This window comes from Colius striatus, chromosome 11 (assembly GCF_028858725.1).
Source record: "Colius striatus isolate bColStr4 chromosome 11, bColStr4.1.hap1, whole genome shotgun sequence".
Classification (NCBI taxonomy): Eukaryota; Metazoa; Chordata; class Aves; order Coliiformes; family Coliidae; genus Colius; species Colius striatus.
The window spans coordinates 22,982,726-23,002,832 of record NC_084769.1 but is presented as its reverse complement, the minus strand read 5'-3'; the positions used below and the strand labels follow the sequence as shown (position 1 = coordinate 23,002,832).

Sequence of the window (20,107 nt, the reverse complement as noted above, 5' to 3'; positions counted from 1 at the left end):
ATCTTTCTCGAGGCTGTAGTCTGCATGTTTTTCATTTTGAGGTATGAAGCAACTTGGCATGCTCTGCTGCTCAAGTCTCACCAGAGCCTGTCAGAAGCTACTGAATTCCATCCAGATCAGATTACCTTGTTTCTGTTTCTTTGGTTGAACTACGGGGCTACTGCCGCTATGCAGCCATGTGGCCAGAATACTACCGGTCTACACACCCTTTCAGCGCTTGGTGTCAACGGGCGCAGCTTTGCTGACCCTCAAGCGAACAGCTGCATGGATTGCGCCAGAAAGCCGTTTCAGCAGCGTTTTACGAAGTTCAGTTTTGTGCTATGGAGGTGCTACCAGCAGCTCCCCGGCAAGGACCCATCGCCTGGTGCCATCGGTGGGGTGGGTGACACGCCGTAAGCGACATCGCCCTCACGGGTCCGTGGGCACCCGCCGAGGGGTCCGGCCGAGAGCGGGCGTGGCAGCAGGTAGGGCCGCGGCTGATGCCGAGGGGGGCTCCGCTCCACTCCACTCCCCTTGTCCGCGGAGCCCTGCGGCCGGCGCTGCGGCCGCTGAGAGGAGCCCGCCGAGGGCAGCGAGCCGCGCCGCGCCGGGCGGGGCAGGGCAGGGCGCTCATTACCATAGCGCTGCGCTGAGGCGGCGGCTGTTGCGGCGGCGCGGCGGGTGGGTAGCGGCGGGCGGCTCCTCCTCCTTCTTGCCGGGCGCAGCATGGCGGTCAAGGTGACTCTACCCCTCCGTCGGTTGTCGCAGGAGGAGACGGGCGGACTCCCCGCCTGCCCCTGCGGGGCAGCCGGGGGAGAGGCAGGCGGCAGGAGGAGGCAGCTGTTGCTGCCGGAGCCCCGCGGGGGGCGAGGGGAAGCTGCAGGCGGGGGCGGTGATGGCGGGGCGGCTCCGGAGAAGGGGCACGGGCTAGCGGCAGCGCAACCTGCCCAGCCTCCGCCTCCTGAGGGGACGCGGGGAGGCAGCGGGGGCGCGGGCCGAGGGCTTCGCGGGTGCGGAGCGGGCGGGCGGTAGCGGCTGGGCCCGCCGGGCGGTGACGGCGGCGTCGCGTGGGGCCGGGGCGCCGCGCCTCTTGCAGGCGGCCCCGCTTCTGACAGCTGTCATCGGCCTCGGAGCCCTGCGGCGTCCCGCCGTCGGCGCGAAAGGCTCCTGTTTGAGGTTCGCCTCGCCGTGAGATAAGGGACGCGGTATTGCTGTCCTTATCAGCGCACGCGGCGGTTTTTATCTGCCCTGACAGTTAGGCCGGATAGCGAAGCATTAACCTGCTTGTGTTTACAGGTGCAATCAACCAAAAGAGCGGATCCCGCTGAACTGCGGAATATTTTTTTGAAGGTAAAAAGATCTGTCTAACGTTTGATGGACAGACTTTTATTTTTTGCACTTTCAGCAGCTTGCCACAGCATCATATGGGTGTCGTGCTTGTGGGACACTTTAAAGTTCACTTTGCAGGCACAGTGTGTGGAAGGGGCTGTTAGGCACCGGGGAGTAACTACTCCTGATACAAATTGTGATCATTTCCAAATGAGAATATGAAATAATTTTCTGAAGTATTTTATAATTCCCTATGAAACAAATAATTCTAACCATAACTAGGTACTGGTATTTTTAAAATACACTTTTGCAAGATTCTAAAAAATTCTCCCATGTTTTGGCCTTGGGATTTGCATATCTCCCTCTTACAAATTGATTTACAATTGGCATTTTTTTTCAAACTTAAATTGATTTATTAAGATTGATGTATTTCGTAGTATCCCTTGTAGGGTCTTAGAATGAACATATATAACATCATGAAGCTTTCTCTGCTCACCTTAGTTACATTGAAGCCTGATCTGAAAGGAAAAATCCAGTCAGTGCTAAAACTTTGATCGTAAGCTTTGAATCAGGCAGATGGAATAAAATCAACTATGTCTTATGTCCACAGTTGGGCAGCTGATATTTCCAAAATCACTACGATACTGTTTTTGTTTTCACGTTGGGTGTTACACAGTACATTCAATAAGGATTCCTTTATGAAGAAGTGAAATGAAGTATTAGAGCTAATACTGTAAATAACAACATCTATTCTTTCATCTTTGATGTGTATCTTTAGGTCCTACTGTATTATCTAGTGGTTTCCACATATAAGTAGACAGATTTTTTTTTCCCTGAGAGAAGTTATATCCCAGCCATAATTTTAGGAGATTTTTGCTTTTGCATACTGCATTACACTGGTAACATTGTTGGAATGCTAGAACTTGGAATCAAACTGTGAAAGCCAAGCATTTAGTTTCAGTCCATCACAGACTTCCATCACAGATTCATTTATTGTTGACATTTAGCTTTTATATGTAAGGAATGCAGTAGAGTGTGTTAATAAAACATGCAACATGAAAATATGATTTAAAAATATTTATCAATACTATATAAAAAAATGTCAAGAACATCACACAGCTCTTTTCCAACTTTTTGCAAGATGATTTTGCATGTTTGGAAAAGTGAAATGCGGTGTGAAATACTCTATTCAACCTGGAAGTGTGAGCTTTTTGTGGTTCTTGTCAATAGGAATGCTTGCTTATAGAGATGAGTAACTATTTGGAAGTCCTTGATTTTGGTCATACAGGGAAAAGTGGAGAGGAATAACATTGTACAACTGCATCTTGAAACTTGTCTTTCTGACAGTACATGTTTTGTTGACCTAAACAGCAGACCATCTGGTTTTGCAAACCAGCTTTTTGGTCTTGTCCATGTGTTTCTTGTAATCTTCAAAGTAACAGCAATATTAATTTTGGATTGTATCTGATTATAATTGATTTTAAAAATTTGGGGTTTGTTTGATAGGTAGCAAGCAAACTTAGTTGTGAACTTTAAAAAACATCAAAAAAAGAACGCGTGCTTTCCATGACTAAGTTGTAGAGAGTCTTGTTATGAAATATTACTAGTGTTGCACACATCAAGGGTCAGATAAGTTGTGCTCTTTGCCGAAAGTACTGGCCTGTTCTGTGAGCTTCAGCTAAAGGTCGTGCATTCCTAGCTAAATTTGGCTCCCCTTGGAAATTAGCGAAAGGAAAGATGTGACCTGTAGGCCTCTTCGTCTTCCACCTGATTCATAGAGACTGCACTTAAATTTTCTTCTATTCATATATATCCTCTAATGTGATATGTGCCTTCTGTCCACTCAGTTTAAATTGTATCAGTGGATGCTTGATATATACCTCTCTGTTAGAATTTCTGGAGCTTGATTTATATATAAAAAAAATTTAAAACTCTTCAAAATCTTAAGTTTGACTTAAAGATTAAAAAGATGTGCTATTATTTCTGTGTAGTCCTGTAACTGTGAAATTCAGGCATGAGATTTCATGTTCAAACACCTCTCAGATGTTTGCTAACCACTGACTTTAGTAACAACCGTAAAGAAAATTCACTGAAGGATAAAAGAGTTATGTAGGACAGCAGTTATCAGATTTCTTCATTGAGAGTCTTCATTGTTTTCTCTTGGGTAAGACACAGTCAGCTGTTGGGAAATATAGCTGATTTTTTTCTCTGCATTTTCAATGCAAGTGGAACCTTTTTCCAGCAAGGTGGCGAAGGAAAGGAAAACAAATATCCTAAATCTTTTGCTCATAGCTTGGCTTAATTAAAAAAACAATAATGTTAAGAATACTCATAGCTCCGTTATTTTGGAACTCATTTATCATCTGCTGAGATAAAACCCCCTTTAAATGGAAAACTAACCAAATTTTCAAAGAAAGCATTATTTCTGAAGGTGTGGCAGTACTACATTGTACAATTAGACCGTGAGTGTATAGTAAGATTTTTTTTGTTATAAGGTAGTATAATTCAAGACTGAGAAAAATATGAATTTAACTCCTGTTATGGTTTGTATGCAAATTAAGATACTATTTACAATTGCCTGTTTTGTGCTAAAAAGATTCTTGACTTAAATTGTATGGTGAAAAGGTAACTTGAGGACAAATGTAAATACATGCCAAAAGGGAATAGCCTAGCTACTTTGTCAGGCCTTAATTTATTGGCTTCCTGCCAAACTCTTTTGAAATACCATGACCTTCTCATATGGAGTTCAGTGTATCTGTCAGTTAATTATTTTTGTCTCAAAAATTTTTAACAAGCCTTTCCCCCTCCCTGTTTTTATTGTAAAACAATTCACTTTGCAATAAACTCTTGATAAGTTGGTATCTGAAGAAAAAAAGATGATGATGATTAGATTTTGACTGTCTTTGAGATAGGCACTCTGTTGTCATGCTGTTGAATTCCATTACTCTTGAAGTTAAGCTCAATACTCTGCATGTTTGATGGTCCTTCATACATAACTCTTTCTTTGGATTGCATGTCTTGCAGCAGAATTGTGCTTCATAATGCAGTTTTTAGTCACTTGTGTATACAACTGAGAAGAGAACCTTTCCAAATTGATTGAATGAAGCCACAGTTTCATTATGTTGTCATGTTGGCAGCAGTGCTGAATTAAAGGATTGCTGCCCACTGCTTGTGTTCCTATTTTGTGGAAATAATCTATTTTAATTCTGCGTTAGTTCAATAACCTGGTTTACAGTACAGTCTGACAAACAACTGTCATCACAGCTGTGAGGTGGAAGAGGGAGAGGTGATGAGGTCATGTGAGGGATTGGTATTGTGGAAGAGATACAGGAGATTCTTAACAGCCATTGATGCTGACACAAGCTCCTTTACACTGAAATAGTGCCCAGACCAAATTGTTTGGGTTGTGTACATCTGAAACAAGCATGAGGCATGCAAAATCTTAGAAACAAAACCTATAATAAATAAACAGGAAGAATTTTCTTAGTTCAAGATTAGCAATGCCCAGCATAACTGGACAGCTGAGGGCGTGGAATTCACTTTATGGTAAAAATTTGACTTTCAATTTGAAGTTGACCTATAGATATGAATCAGTGATTAATGATTTGAAACAAAAAAGTGATCAATAAGAATACTAATACAGACATGTAGCAGTTGTCTTGGTATACAAATAATAAAGATGTACTTGGTTATTTTATTTTTAGTTAATTATTTAAATTCTAAAATTTGCCTGTGGTTTTTATTTGAAAATTTATTTTTAATAAAATTAAAGCTCAAGATCAAATGAAAGACATTTTAATTCACTCAGATCCTTTTTGTATATGTATATGTGAATTTTTGCTTAAGTGAAAAATCCCCAAACTATTAGTTTCAGGATAAGAATTATTCTGAAAAGAAATTTCTCACAAAAAGAGACAAGAAATCATCTATTACTGTGCACACTAATGTAACAGTGATCAAGAACAGTTACTCAGAAGATACTTGCTACTAGAAATTTCAAGAACATTTATGTGTTGTGTTTTCATAGTGCAGCTGAAAATGGAAAACTGCAGGATGGCTGTAATTTTTATAAACTTATAAAATTACATGACAGTTCCTGAAGATATGTAATTGTCTTTTTATCAGAAGATACTGGTCATTATTCTACAGCGATAATCGGATTGGTGGTGGTGCGCAACTAGTGTAGTAACGCCATTAGTTTAATCAAGTGCCTTTAATTTCAGAGCAGTTATGTGCAGACCATTTTAAGTGATATTCAGTAAATATACTAGTTTGGTAATGAGTGATAATTAGCATCTAAATGGATTCATTTTTGTTTGTGTGTTTTTTCTTTCTTATTTTTACTCTAGTATGCCAGTGTTGAGCAAGATGGTGAGCATTACATGACCCCAGAAGATTTTGTGCAGAAATATCTAGGACTTTATACAGATCCACGTTACAATCCTAAAACAGTGCAGCTGTTGGCTGGAGTGGCAGATCAGACTAAGGATGGGTGAGAATTTTGCTTTCGATTAGAAGCTTGTAATGAATTGTTAAATGTGTGAGTGAACAAGATTGAGAATTTCATCTTCTAAAATACATTATTGATTATGTTATACTTGAAGCTTATTAGACTATAGTTAAAGCTTATTTTCTCAAGTACAATAGAGTATAAATTTATGGAAATTAGGGAAAAATGGTGTTTAACATGCATTTTTTAAATTAAGATTTGTTTTAATAGAGTTTTAACAATTAGTACAAATGCAGAGGAAGTTGAACTGCAAATAAGTTTTAATGTAGTACGATTGCATTGGAAAAGTTATTTTCTCTATACCCACATCCATGATTAGGTACTACACAGTCTTTAGTACCTGTAATTAAACATGGAAATACAGAAAAGCTTTCTTATTTTTGTAGTGTGCAACTTGAATCAAACCATTGAGATGTTTTATAAAGTGCTGTCTATTAGGAAAGAGAGACACTAAAGGCTCTATGAAAGAGAAAGATATCTTTTAAAATTATGCCAAGTAAAGCTTTTTCAACTGGCCTGCATATGTTACTACTTTCTTTTAGACAAATCTCTGAAATCAGTTTATAAACTGTCCGCACTGTTGAGGGAATACCCTGTAAGTCACTTGTCTTCAAAGAAGCCTATTCTCTTCCTGTATGTAGACTTCTAGTTTTCGCCTTGGATTATAGTAAGAAGCATGGACTTTGTTAAAGTGAGAAGGTTAAGGCAGGTCAGAAAACAGGTTGAGAATGCAGAAGAGAGTGGGTATTTTGTAGAGAAGAGAAGGAAGGTTGCTGTTAAAATGGTGTACAATACATTTGTAAATATACAAATTTAAAATTTTAAATTGAAAAGCCCTTAACTCCCTTGAATTTGTGAGTCTGAATTGGACCTTTGACATAATTTTGTTTTCCACTTTGAAGTATTTTATTAGTTTGCATAATATCAGTTCTTTACAAATGAAATTGTATATACTATATACATTTTAGACTAAACGACAAATGTAGACTCTCCTGTTTGATGTAATTATTACATTCTTTTTTAATAAAGCTGCAGCATTTTGATAATGCATTTGTTATGTACATATATTTGATAAATCGAAATAACCCATGTCTGCAATACATGACTGCAGTTTGTTGTATTGTTACAGATTGAAAGGGCTATTTTACATGTATCTTTTGAAATAATAGTCTAATTCATGACTAGTAAACTGACATGTTGAGTATCTTGTTTCTCTGAAGGCTGTTGATTGCCATTCCTGGTGTGTATTTTGTGCATATCTTCAGAAAATATAAAAGGATCTTTCTTACCGTAAGAAATCTATAATTTGTTTTATTACAACAGACCTTTACACTAAAGCATCACCTTTTTGTTGCTTTTCCTGTGAATATGAGTTGGTTTTGGGTTTTTATATTGTTTTGTTTTTTAAAAAAATCTTGAGTAATATCTGAAATGAAATAATAAAATATGGGTGTGTTTTATCTACTTCACTTGGGAACAGTGGGAATGAGAATTATTACCATATGGTCTGCAGTGCAAAATGTTTGTCTGCCTGAATACTTGTCTGAAATGTACTTTGTTAAATTTTTTGTGTATTTAGCTCTACTCTGTATTTCATTAGAATAATTTGTTATATACCCATCATCATCATTGGTTTATTTATTTACTTTTACATTCACATTCTTCCATTCATAGTGAGCTGTAATGAATCTAAATCTAGACTCTTAACAGCTGTATCATCCACACAGAGAGTTTAATCTGTAGGATGAGTAATTATTATAATCTTCAACTGAATTCTGGAATGTATTACATCTTTCCAAGAACTTACTTTATGAAGTCCAAGGAAGTATCAGTGGGCCTATTCCATACATGTGTTTGTAAATTAAATGACAGCCCAACATCACACAGCAAGTTATCGAACAGCTTTGGCTTCTGTTACGAAATTTAACTCGTGTGTCTGCTATCATGTTCTCTTAGCCTTGCTTGCCCTTCAAATAAATACTCAAAGTGTTCTCAATAACTTTCTTTAAATATTTTAAAATTACATTTAGATTTAAGTTTGGAACATTAAGAAAAAAAAGTACATTTTGGAACTGACTTTCTGAAGGCATGTGTTTACACTTTTTTTTTTCCCTTTTTTTTCCTAATGGTAACTTGATCCTTATTTAACTGTTCTGGAGTACTATTGCCTTCTCTTATTACTACAGTACAAGACTGCTTTGCTTTAGTGGAACTCTGTAAGGTAATTCTGAAAACAGGTAACTGTTCACTTTTTAAATGTTTATTCATCTTTACAAATGCATATTCTGGGAAATTAATGTGATGACCTCTAAATTAGAATTTGGCCTAAACTGCCTTATCTGCTATCTGTTTAACACAATGGGACTTCACCGATGCTGTAAGCATGCCTATGTCATCAGACTGCAGACTCTAGTTTTGAAATTAGAATAAATATCCTCTCTGAATTAAGTACTTATTTATGTGTTCTAGAACCAGCTTCCCAATTACATGTCAATTAACATTAGTAGGTATTGCAGTTGTAAAATGAAAGATTTTCTCCTCTGTTCAAACTCCCAAAGTTTCACAATAATTCAAAATTCTCCATTTTAATTGCTTTTTTTCTGGTACTCTTTGTATTGCCATATTGTTCTTCAAATTTTGAAATGTATTCTTATGCTACATCCTGAAGAAAGAATTAATGTTTCACATAATGGAGAGTCACAACAGAGCTCTAGGTAATTTTTGAAAGCTATGTTGTGTGGGGAAAAAAGAGCAAAGAGTTGCAGTAGGAGAAAAGGAAAGGTAGAGAAGAATTGTAAACACATGGTTTAAGTTGTGTGCTTTTGAAGGGTAACAGTACAGGAGAAGTAAGAGGAGAGGAAATTTTTTAAAACATAACAGATAAAGTGAAAGAGGTGAGTGATTTGATATTGTTATGGATTCTCTAATGCAGCAGGTTCACTGAAAGACACTTGAGTAGTGATTGGGTGGGAAGTCCCATCATTCTGTTTAATCCAGCTCATATTATCTTCCCCCTAATCGATAATAGAGGGTCACAGAGGATATTCCTGCTCTTAAACATAGCAAGTTGACTATATGGAAAGGAAATTGAATGTCTCCATCTCCTTTTGCTGTAGGCACTGTTAAAGTGAGACCTCTGAAGACGACTTCTTTCAGGTTCAGGCTTCTACAACTGCATTCAATAGAGATCAACACTTGATTCTGTCAGTTATAAAGTTTCCTGGTTAGGAGTAAATTTTTATGTTAGGTTTATGCTTGTATATGAAGTGTATTTTGAAATGTTAATATTTAAAATTATACAATTTTATTCTGTTTCTCTGACACTAAACCCTTATTTATCAAGATCATCTTTGGGATGAAATTGACTTTGCATCTGAAGAACCATTCTCACATCTCTGATGTTTGTAGCTGAAGTGTGATAAATTAATATCATAGTTACGTATTTACCAAATCTTAATTACTGTCAAAATTACTACATTTTTTCTGTATAATGCATATATGCAAGAATGTTAAGGTATGTAACCTTATTTAAAATATCTCAGTTCTGATATATGTATACTTTGGCAGACAAAGACTACGTAAACTAATTAATAGTGTGGTTTGATTCTAATTTTTTCTGTAGGGAACAGAATTTATACTTGGCTGTTTAGTGGTAAGCAGTGTATGTGTGAACTAATCATTACAACCTAATGATCTCCCACGATAAGCACTAAATTCAGATCAATTGTGTAAATTTTCTAGGAAAATGTACCATCTACAGTGGTATTCCGTGTTTCATCAGCATCTACTGAAATAGTAAAATTGTTTTTAATTTAAAAATACAATGAAAATTCTTAATCCCATTTATCATTTATTTGAGGCTAAAATAGATACCACGTCATTTGTTTCTATAAACAGTTCAGGAACTTGTAACTGGATGGAATATTCAGTCATCAAGCTAAGTCACATATTTTTGCAAGGATGAAAATGTACAGGAGTTCTAATAAACCAAGTTTGCTGTTAAAACCTAAGGCTTTTGCTTGCAGAATTCTGGAAAGGTCAGAGTATATGCTTGCTCTAAACGTCTTTATGAGTCTTTAATTTTGTTATAGTGCCAATGTTATCCTTTACCTTCTGCTGGCTTATCTTTCTGCAGCTGTTCTTACAGATAGCATTAGAATCCACTCAATGTTTTTTTAATGATAGAATAAGCTCTGGAAAAGTTATTTATGATCATCCTAATAAGTTAACCTGTGCATAGATTCAAGTCTGAGTTTATATGTGTTGAACACAAGGGCTTGGAGTTCTATGAAGGTGTTGTGGGAACCTGATCAGGGGATAGAGCTGCTTCTTCAGCTCACACATAAACAGATTTCCTAATGCATCCTGAGTTGCATTTTTCTGTATGATGGCTGTCTTGCATACAGAGCTCAGAATCTTGTGATCTGCTATTACACTCAAATCTTTCTCTGCCTTGGTCATGTCTAACTGTTCTTATGTCCAAATGCTCATATATAGTTTCTTTCTTTCTTGTCCTCAAGTACATGACATTGTAGTTCATGTTATATTTGAAGTGTAACACTCTTTCTACTCACGTAGTAAAGTTCTTCTGAGCCTGTTTGGTTTTTATGAATGCTATATATTGTTTTAAGAAAATACATGTAGAGTATACTCTTATATTTGAATTAAACTATGTTTTCTTTCTGAGAAGAAATACAGATAGTATTATGGTAATATAATTATAGCCCTTTAAATTTTATGGTGGTAGAATTTCTGTGGGTTTTTATGTGTTAATGTTTAAGTGCTCTCTACTTACATTTATAATTATGAGATAATAAATTGTAGGTATTCACTGTGAATTGATTGTATTTTGTTGTTGATGGAAATGAAGCATTTAGTCCTTTTATAGAGGAAGAAACTGAGTTTGATAGAGGTTATGTAAATTCCTAAACGTAACAAATACTTTTTCAGTTTCCAGTATATAGTCTTAACTTTTTCATAATAGAATTTTATTTTAATAATGCAGTTTTCTAGAGCATTAAACAAAATATCATTGGTACTGTGAGTAATTTTTTTTAAATCTTTATAACTTCTGTATTTTCCTTTGTAGGTTGATTTCCTATCAAGAATTTTTGGCATTTGAATCTGTTTTGTGTACTCCAGATGCATTATTCATTGTTGCTTTTCAGTTATTTGACAAGAGTGGCAATGGAGAAATAACATTTGGTAAGAATATCTAAAGAAAAACAGTTTAAGAAATTGATTATACTAATATAAATTGTAGTAATGGTTCATCACCATTAGTGTGTAAAAATGCATACTATGCAGTACTGATTTCCTAAGAGTTTGCATGAGTAAAATATTTTTTTTCTTTCAAGTGGTACAAGCTTAAGAAATACACAGAAACAAAATATATTTTGCTCTGTCTTCTTGAATCAAGATTTTTTGTGTTGCTGAAGTAGTTAATATAACGCTGGTTTGTTCAGTATCATCCTAAGTAAAATTCTGTGTCATAGACTTTTGATTCCTTCAGTGATGAAGGACTTTTAAAATCCATTCTGGATCTCTGCATGTCTTCGAAGAATTGTCATTAGACACAATAGAGAAATGAAGGTCTCATTTTAAAAAAATTCTTAGTTCAGTGTTTCTCTTCTTGAAGAGAAAATCTTACTTTAATGTTATGAGTAACTTCCAACTAGGTCATGTATTTGAAAAATTAGAAAGAAAAGTAGCCTTTAAATTTTATTACTTCTTGTTTTTTCAGTGACATAAATTAGTAATCGGACAAAATTCTTTAGGCTATACTTCTTTGTGGTATTGCTAAATAACTGTAACTAATATTGCAGGTGAACGAAGACTAGCTTTTATTTTTAAAACATCCATATGTTCATGAAAACTAAATAAATTATTGCTAAGAATTTTAATAAAATGGAATGAGAATCAAATGTTATTTCTATCCAAAAGAATAAAGCTCTCAATAAAGAAAATACAAATTATGCTTGGATTTGTAACTATTTGCTGTTTGTACTACTTAATTCTTACTAAAATTGTTGCAACTTACTGGAAAAAAAAAAGCAAGGGTCTTTTTATGGAAACAAACTGCTTGACTTGTAATGTCTGTTAAATTATATTGTTAAATGAAGGGTCAAATACTAAGCAGTCTGGATACATGTCTTGAAAAGAAAATATTTTGTAACTTCAGTAAATATGAAGTCAGTAAATGCAGTCATTAGGAAGTAGATAAACTACTGCAATCAGTGTGTCCATGTTAATTATGTATTTAATAACCTCACAAAATGGATATATGTACTTTGTAGCTCTCACAAACACACATCTTGAAATAGCTGGTTCTGTAAGTGAATGGAAAGTAATTCCAGACTGTATACAGATTCCTCAATCAGACTGACGATACCTATTTTTATAAGCACATCATTTTATTAAAGGCTAAAAGAACAAAACAAACAAGAGAAACTGTAAACCAGAAAGTGACCTGTTTTTTTCCGTATCTTTCTCACTGAATTTTCTTTTACAAGGCTGATAAATTGTGAATAGGAGACTCTAGGGAATTTCAATTTTCAATTTTTTGGTTTTACAAAATTAATTATAATGCAGTTATTACTGTATTTAATAATATGTTGTAATATATCAATGGTGCATACTGTGCTACAGTTCCCATGTTTACCGCTGTTTTTTTTGTTGTTTGTAACATGGGCTGCTTATGTTTTTTTTCATAGGCATATCATAGAAATTAATGCATGTGGGGAAAATGTGACTGATGATATGTGACATGTTCAGGATTTTGTAACTGCAGACAATTTCCAAGTCAGTCTTATGGCCTAGAGAAGCTATTTTAGAAAGAAATCCTTGAGTCATTCATTTTCACACCATGTTGACAGAATGGCACAAAGTTTAGTTTCATGTTAAAATGAGAGTATATAAGATTATCTCTTAAATTTTTTAATAAATTATTAGAAATATATTGAATTGGAGTAAGTTTAGCCAATTGGTGTGAGAATTGGTATCAGACAAGTCAACTCTGTTTTATGAATGTATCCAGTCTGCAGATAAATCATGTTAATTATGGGAGCAAACATGAGTCATGGTTTTCTAGCTCAGATGCAATGCTATGTGGATGTCCTTGCATTCCTTCCAAAGCTAACACAAGCTAGTAAGTCTTACCAGAAGTGGTGTGGATTTACTGAGGTTTTTCTGCACTGTGCATCTCACGCAAGGGGTGTAGATGCTGGAGACTGGAACACAGTATCAACTTACATCTGTTAGGCCAGTAACTTGAACCCAACACTGACCTTGCTGGATGTGAGATAATGTCTCAAAATCGTTTGGGTATGACAGACTGCATGGCATTTTCCAAAAATATCCTGATCTGATCAAATTTGCAGTTGTCTAGAGAAAGTTTAGTATACTGTTGACTTCTAGAGCTGGCTCTGTACTTGAAAGCAAGTTACTTCAGTTGGATTCACATCTCCTTTTTGGGATTTATTTACTGACATGGATTCAGACCATATATGAGCACTTTTGCTTCCTGCAGTCCTCTTGAACCTTGGTCTGCCAGTTGTCTCTAAAAAAGTTTAGGTACCAACTCTCCAATGAGGAAACTATTAATTAAATTGTGTCTCAGAAGAAGTTCTGTCTTACGAGTTGAGAAATGGAAGAGGGCAAAGAGTTTATAATCTGTTTGGTACAAATACTTGTCAGCTGTGCTGTGCTAATCAATGTGTTTGTACAATGTCATATGTTAACTGGAACTGTTGAGACAGGAAGCCTGCTGTCAACACTAATGTCATCTGTTTTCTTATTTCTTTGGGACATTTTTCCGGGCGTTTTGGACATCCAGAAATCCTGTATGAATGAATGTGCAGATAATATGCTGCAATATTGGTGTAGTAGGTCTACTGCAAGAACATGGAGTTGGACCTACTTTGTATGAGCAAACTGTGCAGCATGCTCAGTAGTCTTCACATGTTTCACCTGCACTGGACTTGCTGTCAGCTTGATGAATAAAAAGCAGTAAAATGAGTATTTTAATAACCCATTGATAAAAGTGACAGTGTAGTTTAAATTACTCTTTAGTCATGGAGAAATAGAAAAAAGGATTTATTTTAGTGATCTAATGCTTGTACATCTTCATAAATGATTCCTAGGTGAATATTTTATGGAAAATGCGTGGCTGATGAGCCCTTACAATATTGCTGTAACCATAAATATTGAAAAGGTAACAGCTAAAGCTGATAAAACTTGTTATGGGTTGCTCTCTGTAGCCACAGAAGACTGACAACCACTACTTTTTTGCTCATGGGATGTTAACTGGGTAAGCTACTTAACATTAATGAAATATTTAAAAACACTCCATAAAATTTATGGTGTTGAACTAAGGAAGCTTATTTTTATTGCTATTCCGTGCAGGTCTTTTGACCCAAATTCAAGCTAAAGCAAACCTGACTATTAAATCTGCTCAAGCTATTTGGTTTGCTTAGATGTTGAAACAGATAATCTGCACTGTGGTGTAAAGATGGAAGTCTGTGACTATCACTGAGCTTCTCTCAAAAATAGGTTGCCTAACTGGAAGTAAAAGGTTTCTTCTGTAATTTTTCCCTTTGGCGAACCACACAATGATCTGGACTATATTACTTCTAATTGGAATGTACAATTTCAAGGCTTTCTGCAGCTGTTCTTCCTTGTAGAGTCACCACAAAGCCATTCTCTGATAAACTGGAGAATTTCAGACCCTTTTTTTAGTTAAATACCTGTGGTGGTATGGCTAGAAAGACAGAGCTAAAATAATAAGATTTTGAAACAATTGTAATGCCTGTGAGGCATTCTTCATGATTATTCTATATTCAGAATTTTTACAGTGTTTTGGAGATGGAAAATATTTATGAAACTGAACATAAGGCTTTTAAAAACATCCTGCAGCTAAAAATCTAATTAAAAACGTTTTTTCATATTGTAGTGGCCTCTTCTTTAAAGATACGGAGGGGAGTAAGGAGACTGGATACCTAGTAATGCAGCTATCTGAAAGTCAGTTACTGTATCGGTGAACTGAAATAACAAACATCAATGTAGTAATTTCAGAAGTTGCATGTACAGTGATGCTGAAATCTTGTCAGGCTAGTTTCTTAAATTTTAATCTGTGAGAGAAAGCTCAAATTTCCCTTAATCAGGACACAGAATTTGAGAACTGAGAGGAGTGAGATGAACAAGAGAAAGGAGTTGAACATATGTTGTTATAGTTCTTTGGTTTTGAGTGTTATTTTTTAGGAAGCATATTACTCAATCCTTCACCATTTCCAAAAGAGCAATTGGATTGAAAGTGCTAGGGCTTGGATTTAGTCTTAAAAATTCTACTTAATGAAATATTGTTTCCAACCACAAAGAGTGAAAACCTTTTAAAATTTAAACAGAAAAACTCAAAATCACATGTCTGCAGATTTGAGGATATGAGAGAAACACCATGTTTCTAGCAAGTGTGCTATGAACTAGATCTGCTGTTTTTCTTGGGTTCCTGGTAGCTGCCTGTTTTCAAGATGTTGTTGCTTAGCACATGCAGATGATGTAGGATACAGCATTTTATGTTACAACTTCCTTTATCCACATGGGTTTTTTTAAAGTTTTTGTTTGTGTCTTTCCTGTTATATGGTTCTTTCAGGTTTAAACCACAATTTAAACACTTATGAGCAGTGCAGGATAGGAGCCCTTTCTTGTTTTTTATAATAGTAATACAGTATTAAGTTCAAAACCACAGTTCAGCAAGAGAGAACAGAAAAGGAGAATTAAAATTATGTATGTTGACAATTTGTTGTTATGGCTGTCACTAATCTTCACCTTAAACAGAATCACTAATGCTTTTAAAATAAAAGTAGAAAGACAATGGAACTATTTCTAGTTTAGTGTTCTCTCTTTTCCTGCCACTTGTCATTTTGCTCTCACGTCAAAGTAATTACTGTATTATTTGCATTTGGATCACTCTTAATATACTTCTTTTGCATCAGGTGCTACAAAAAATGTCTTTTTGGCTGTAACTGTGATTTAAAAATTCTATACTTGAAAATATATAAAATTTACTGTTAGCAGAAATAATGAAAAATAGCAACATAAAACACATTAAAATGCACTGTGTCCATTAAGGCTGAAATATGTATTAATGGGACTGTAGTTGAGATTTAAAAAAACAAACACTATTAAACAAGAAACTTTTAGCATACTGATGGTAGTACTTAAAACTATCACGTTCATATATTTGTGTCTTAATATGACCGATGTTCATCACTGGTGAGAGGCAGCAGCTTAACTGGAATTGTCTGAGGTTTGCACCCTGCTTCTTGAGGAGGTGCTAAGTCAAAACAAATAATAGGTAGTACCTCAAGGCTTACTTGGGATACTGAGCTCATTCCCATCATGAGCTATCAAGAAGACATCATAGTGTTTATAACTTAAAGTATTCTTCTCCTTCTGTCAGGATTGCCTAAAAACTTTGTTTTTCTTGTATTGTTTTTCTGAGCCTGATAGGGAACAATGTTTGATGGAGGTTGAGCCAGTCATGTGGATGCTGCCAGCAGATAGCTGCTCCAGGCATCTATAATTTGTTTAAAATGATTGGGTGGGGAAATTCTGAAGCAATCTTGAGAGAATGCGTGTTGCCTTGGAGGTAATGTACTAGTGCACTAGAGTAGTAGGTTTATTGTTCCTGGGGCTGATGGTAAGTTGAGTATGTCATCAGGCTGCTGACTTGTATGCCTATCAGAGAAGAAAATGCATTGCTATAAGCCTGGAAAGAAAGTTATCAGCTCAGTAGGAATCACTGTGGAAAGGTGAGCAAAGAGTAGGAGAAGATATTAGTAAATGAGCAGCGTGTATTGACAGGGACAATAAATGCGTTCTATAAAATGTCATACCAGAATGAAAGGGTTTAAAAATAATTTGCTGTTTGCCCCCTGCAGAATAGCTCAGTTGGAAATTTGAACTAGTTGTAGTTTATCTTAGTTTAGAAGCATTACTGGGTTTTGACTGAGGGAGATAAAGCAAAAAGCCCCAGCATCTGTACCTTAATGTTACCAGTTTTCTTTAATGTCAGTGCTTTGCTTCTGCTGTGGAAAAAAAAATAAATTTGATCAGAATTTAAAGTAAAATAAAAGTGTAGATGATGATCACATTATGTATAATTTCTGAAATGTGATTGTTTGCTACCTCTTATTGCACAAGTTGTTAGTTTGTGGTGATGGCTATCTCCTTTAAAAGAAGAGCCAATAAAATTGGATTACAAAGGTGTTCTTGATACATAGTGAAGAAGGCATTGCTACTCTCAGAAGTAGTAAATTTTATTGCTTTTCTAGTGATGTTTCAGAATTCCAAATGACTTTGGAAAATTGTATTTAGAATTCCAGTGGCTTTAACTGTGTCAGTTATTTACAACAGGTACGTAATTTTCCTCATACTCCAGATGTTTCATAAACAAAACCAACATAGAATTAACTAACCATTAGATACAACAGCATATCTTTAAACCCAGACTACTGTAATACATGCAGTATGCTTTACTGATTGTGAATGATTGCCCGTGGAAGAAAAATGGGTAGGGCATCTCCATTTTCAGAGAAGCAACTGATTAACTGGGATATGAGCTACTTAGCCACTACTGGAATTCCTCAAGTACAAATATACTCCAGTATTGATTATAAATTTCTTAATAATTTACCAGTATTGGTTTTCTGTGCTGATAATTCATGAATTGTATTGTGGTGTTGACTAGCTGTAAATCTTTTTAAGAAGATGAATAACATAGGAAACGGATTCATGGTTGTTTAGGTAGTGTACAATGGAATGCTTGAATAAGAGTTATGAAAAACCAGATGCTTAAGTCTCATTAAAAATAATTGGAAGATGCGTCTATGTGAGCATGTATGAGTATTTTCTTATAAGAAAAAAGAGTGGTTATTTAACCTTCCTCTGAGATGAAAAGAAGCTACAATTGGAAACAGTTGAAAATACAATTTATATTTTCTGGCTGCTTGAGCATATACTTTCCTAAGTTTTCATTAGGAGAGATCAGGATGTATTAGAAGTTGGTTTTACAGATGTGTAAGTAGTCACTAGCTGGCACCCTGTTTGTACATTAGTAGCCAAGCCAGTAGCTGCAATCAAGCAGGCCTGTGTCCTATTCCATTCACAGTTCAGTGACGTTTTGCAAGTCAGTGGCACTGCACTAATCTGCTTGTGTTTGTAGCACATGAAGACTCTAGGTAGTTTGGTCAGAAGTGAATCAGTGGTAGGTGGGGAATTTCAAGTTACATCTCCCAGTTCCTTGATGTCTAGCAATGGTGAGTGAATCTACTGCAGATAAAACTTTCAAAGGAAACAGGGCAAAATAAAATTGCTTAGTACTATATATTGAGTGCTTTATCCTTCATTTTCTTAACTGCCACCTTGCATATTGATACTAGTGAACAGGGGTGGACAGTTACGAGTAGTCAGGTAATTTTCTAAACGCCTCGTTTACCTGGACAGCTTCTTTAGCCTACCTTGCAGTAGAAACTATGGTTTAAATTGCATTGATTTTTATGATAATCTACAGTTAAATCACTTACTAGCCATAAACTGCCCCTTGAATATGTAATCTCTAACTGCGAAGCAGATTATCTAGCCAAAGAATCCTACTTTGTATGTTCCCATTCTGAGACACATTTATTCTGAACGCTTCCCTTTATTTCCTCGCTGAAAAGATAAAAATTGTATAATGCTTTGCCTAGATTTGATCTAGAACTAGAGGAATGCTATAGAATTGAAAGAATGAATAAATGAAGTAGAGAAAGCAACATATTTGCTCCAAGTAAAGAGCTCTTGATGGAGTCATCAAATGATACTGAAGTTCTCATAGTATTTGATATTTTGGCAGAACTGTTTACTTCTGACATATTAAAAATAACTGTTTTCAGCTGAAATATTTCATACTTTTAAATAAATTTAAGCTATACACCACATTTTATTTTGGTTGTTAGCAAGTTCTAGATTAGTGGATAAAAACAAATCCATTCATATACTTTGAGGTAGGTTTGGAAAGTGTTCATGTCATATGATGTCCAGTTCCACTGTTTACCTGCTTGGATAATCTGCACAAAAAGCAGCTTGATTTTCAGTATGGCAATGCTGTGTCTGAATAATGCATGCTTTTTTTTCAGATGAGGTTTTTGACTGAATTCAGATAATACATTTGGCATTGAGATTTCAGTTATATAGTATACATATGGAGAATTCCATATTCTGAAATGACAGTTTTTTTCTTTACTTCATTTAAAAGAGGACATCTCTATCTTCACTTATCTTAAAACATTTTAATAACTGAGACTGCCAATTATGTTTTATAGGATTTGATTTTTGTGCTAAGGCCTTATCAAAAGCTTCTAATAAGGTGCTTTCTGCTGAGTTAATGATATGTTTTAGATGGCATTTCTTATACCTATCTTCAATAGACATATTCAGACAGTATGATTGTAATAATCAAGTTTCAATCAAACCGTACTTAGTATGACAAATATTGCGTGAGATTGTAATGCAGGTATTCGTGCTCTTGATAAAGGGCTTAATTTGACTCCTAGCAGAGATGGAGAACGACTATAGATTTTTATATCAGGATGCAAAATAGCTCTTATTTGTCATGTGTGAGGGAAATTGCTTCTTAATTAAAACTAAAGAAAACACTCACTCCAAGGTTTTATGCAGTAATACAAAAAGTATCATATTGTGTTCTTATACAGGTCTGCAAAGGTTTGGTTAAGCAATTATTCTTAACAAACTAAACCACTTCTTAAACAGCTGCTTAAAACGTCATTTGTTTGTATCCTGGAATATTTGTAGGTTTACTATACCCTGAAGCTCACTTATTGTTTTTCCCTCTCCCAAAGCAAATGTCAAAGAAATATTTGAACAAAGTGTTATTCATCTTCAAATCCCCTTCAACTGGGACTGTGAGTTCATTCGACTGCATTTTGGACATAACAGGAAGAAGCACCTTAACTATTCAGAGTTCACTCAGTTTATTCAGGTCAGTTATTAACCTTCTTCCAAAGCAGAACTGAAAATTTCAGTTCTAGTAATACACTAATACCATTATAAATTTTGAGCTTATTCTTGTAGCGATAATCATTCTCTGATGCTAATCCTGACAGTTTCAATGAACTGTTATTTCTCTATACCAGTTCTGTAATCTGTGTGTACACATTGTGCTTTAACTTGAATACCATCCTATAAAAGAACAGGATTAAATATACTGTTTATGGAATTAAACATTTTACTAAT

The 20,107-nt window shown here is 35.6% G+C and overlaps 1 protein-coding gene across 6 annotated transcripts in view; it reads left to right on the top strand.

Annotated features, from left to right (window-relative positions):
• Positions 1-405: 405 nt before the first annotated feature.
• The window catches only part of SLC25A12 (solute carrier family 25 member 12), a 58,422-nt gene continuing 38,720 nt past the window's right edge, over positions 406-20,107 (top strand). For 5 of the 6 annotated variants that reach the window (XR_009819430.1, XR_009819431.1, XM_062004598.1 and 2 more), the window contains exons 1-5: positions 662-717; positions 1,276-1,329; positions 5,658-5,800; positions 10,908-11,023; positions 19,714-19,853. Coding sequence is in view for 4 of the 6 variants with exons in the window: in XM_062004598.1 (XP_061860582.1) it covers positions 706-717; positions 1,276-1,329; positions 5,658-5,800; positions 10,908-11,023; positions 19,714-19,853 (465 nt within the window). In the remaining 2 variants the exon portion in view is untranslated. Of the gene's footprint in view, positions 465-661; positions 718-1,275; positions 1,330-5,657; positions 5,801-10,907; positions 11,024-19,713; positions 19,854-20,107 lie in introns of those variants that run through there. The other variant, XM_062004600.1, reaches the window with a different exon arrangement.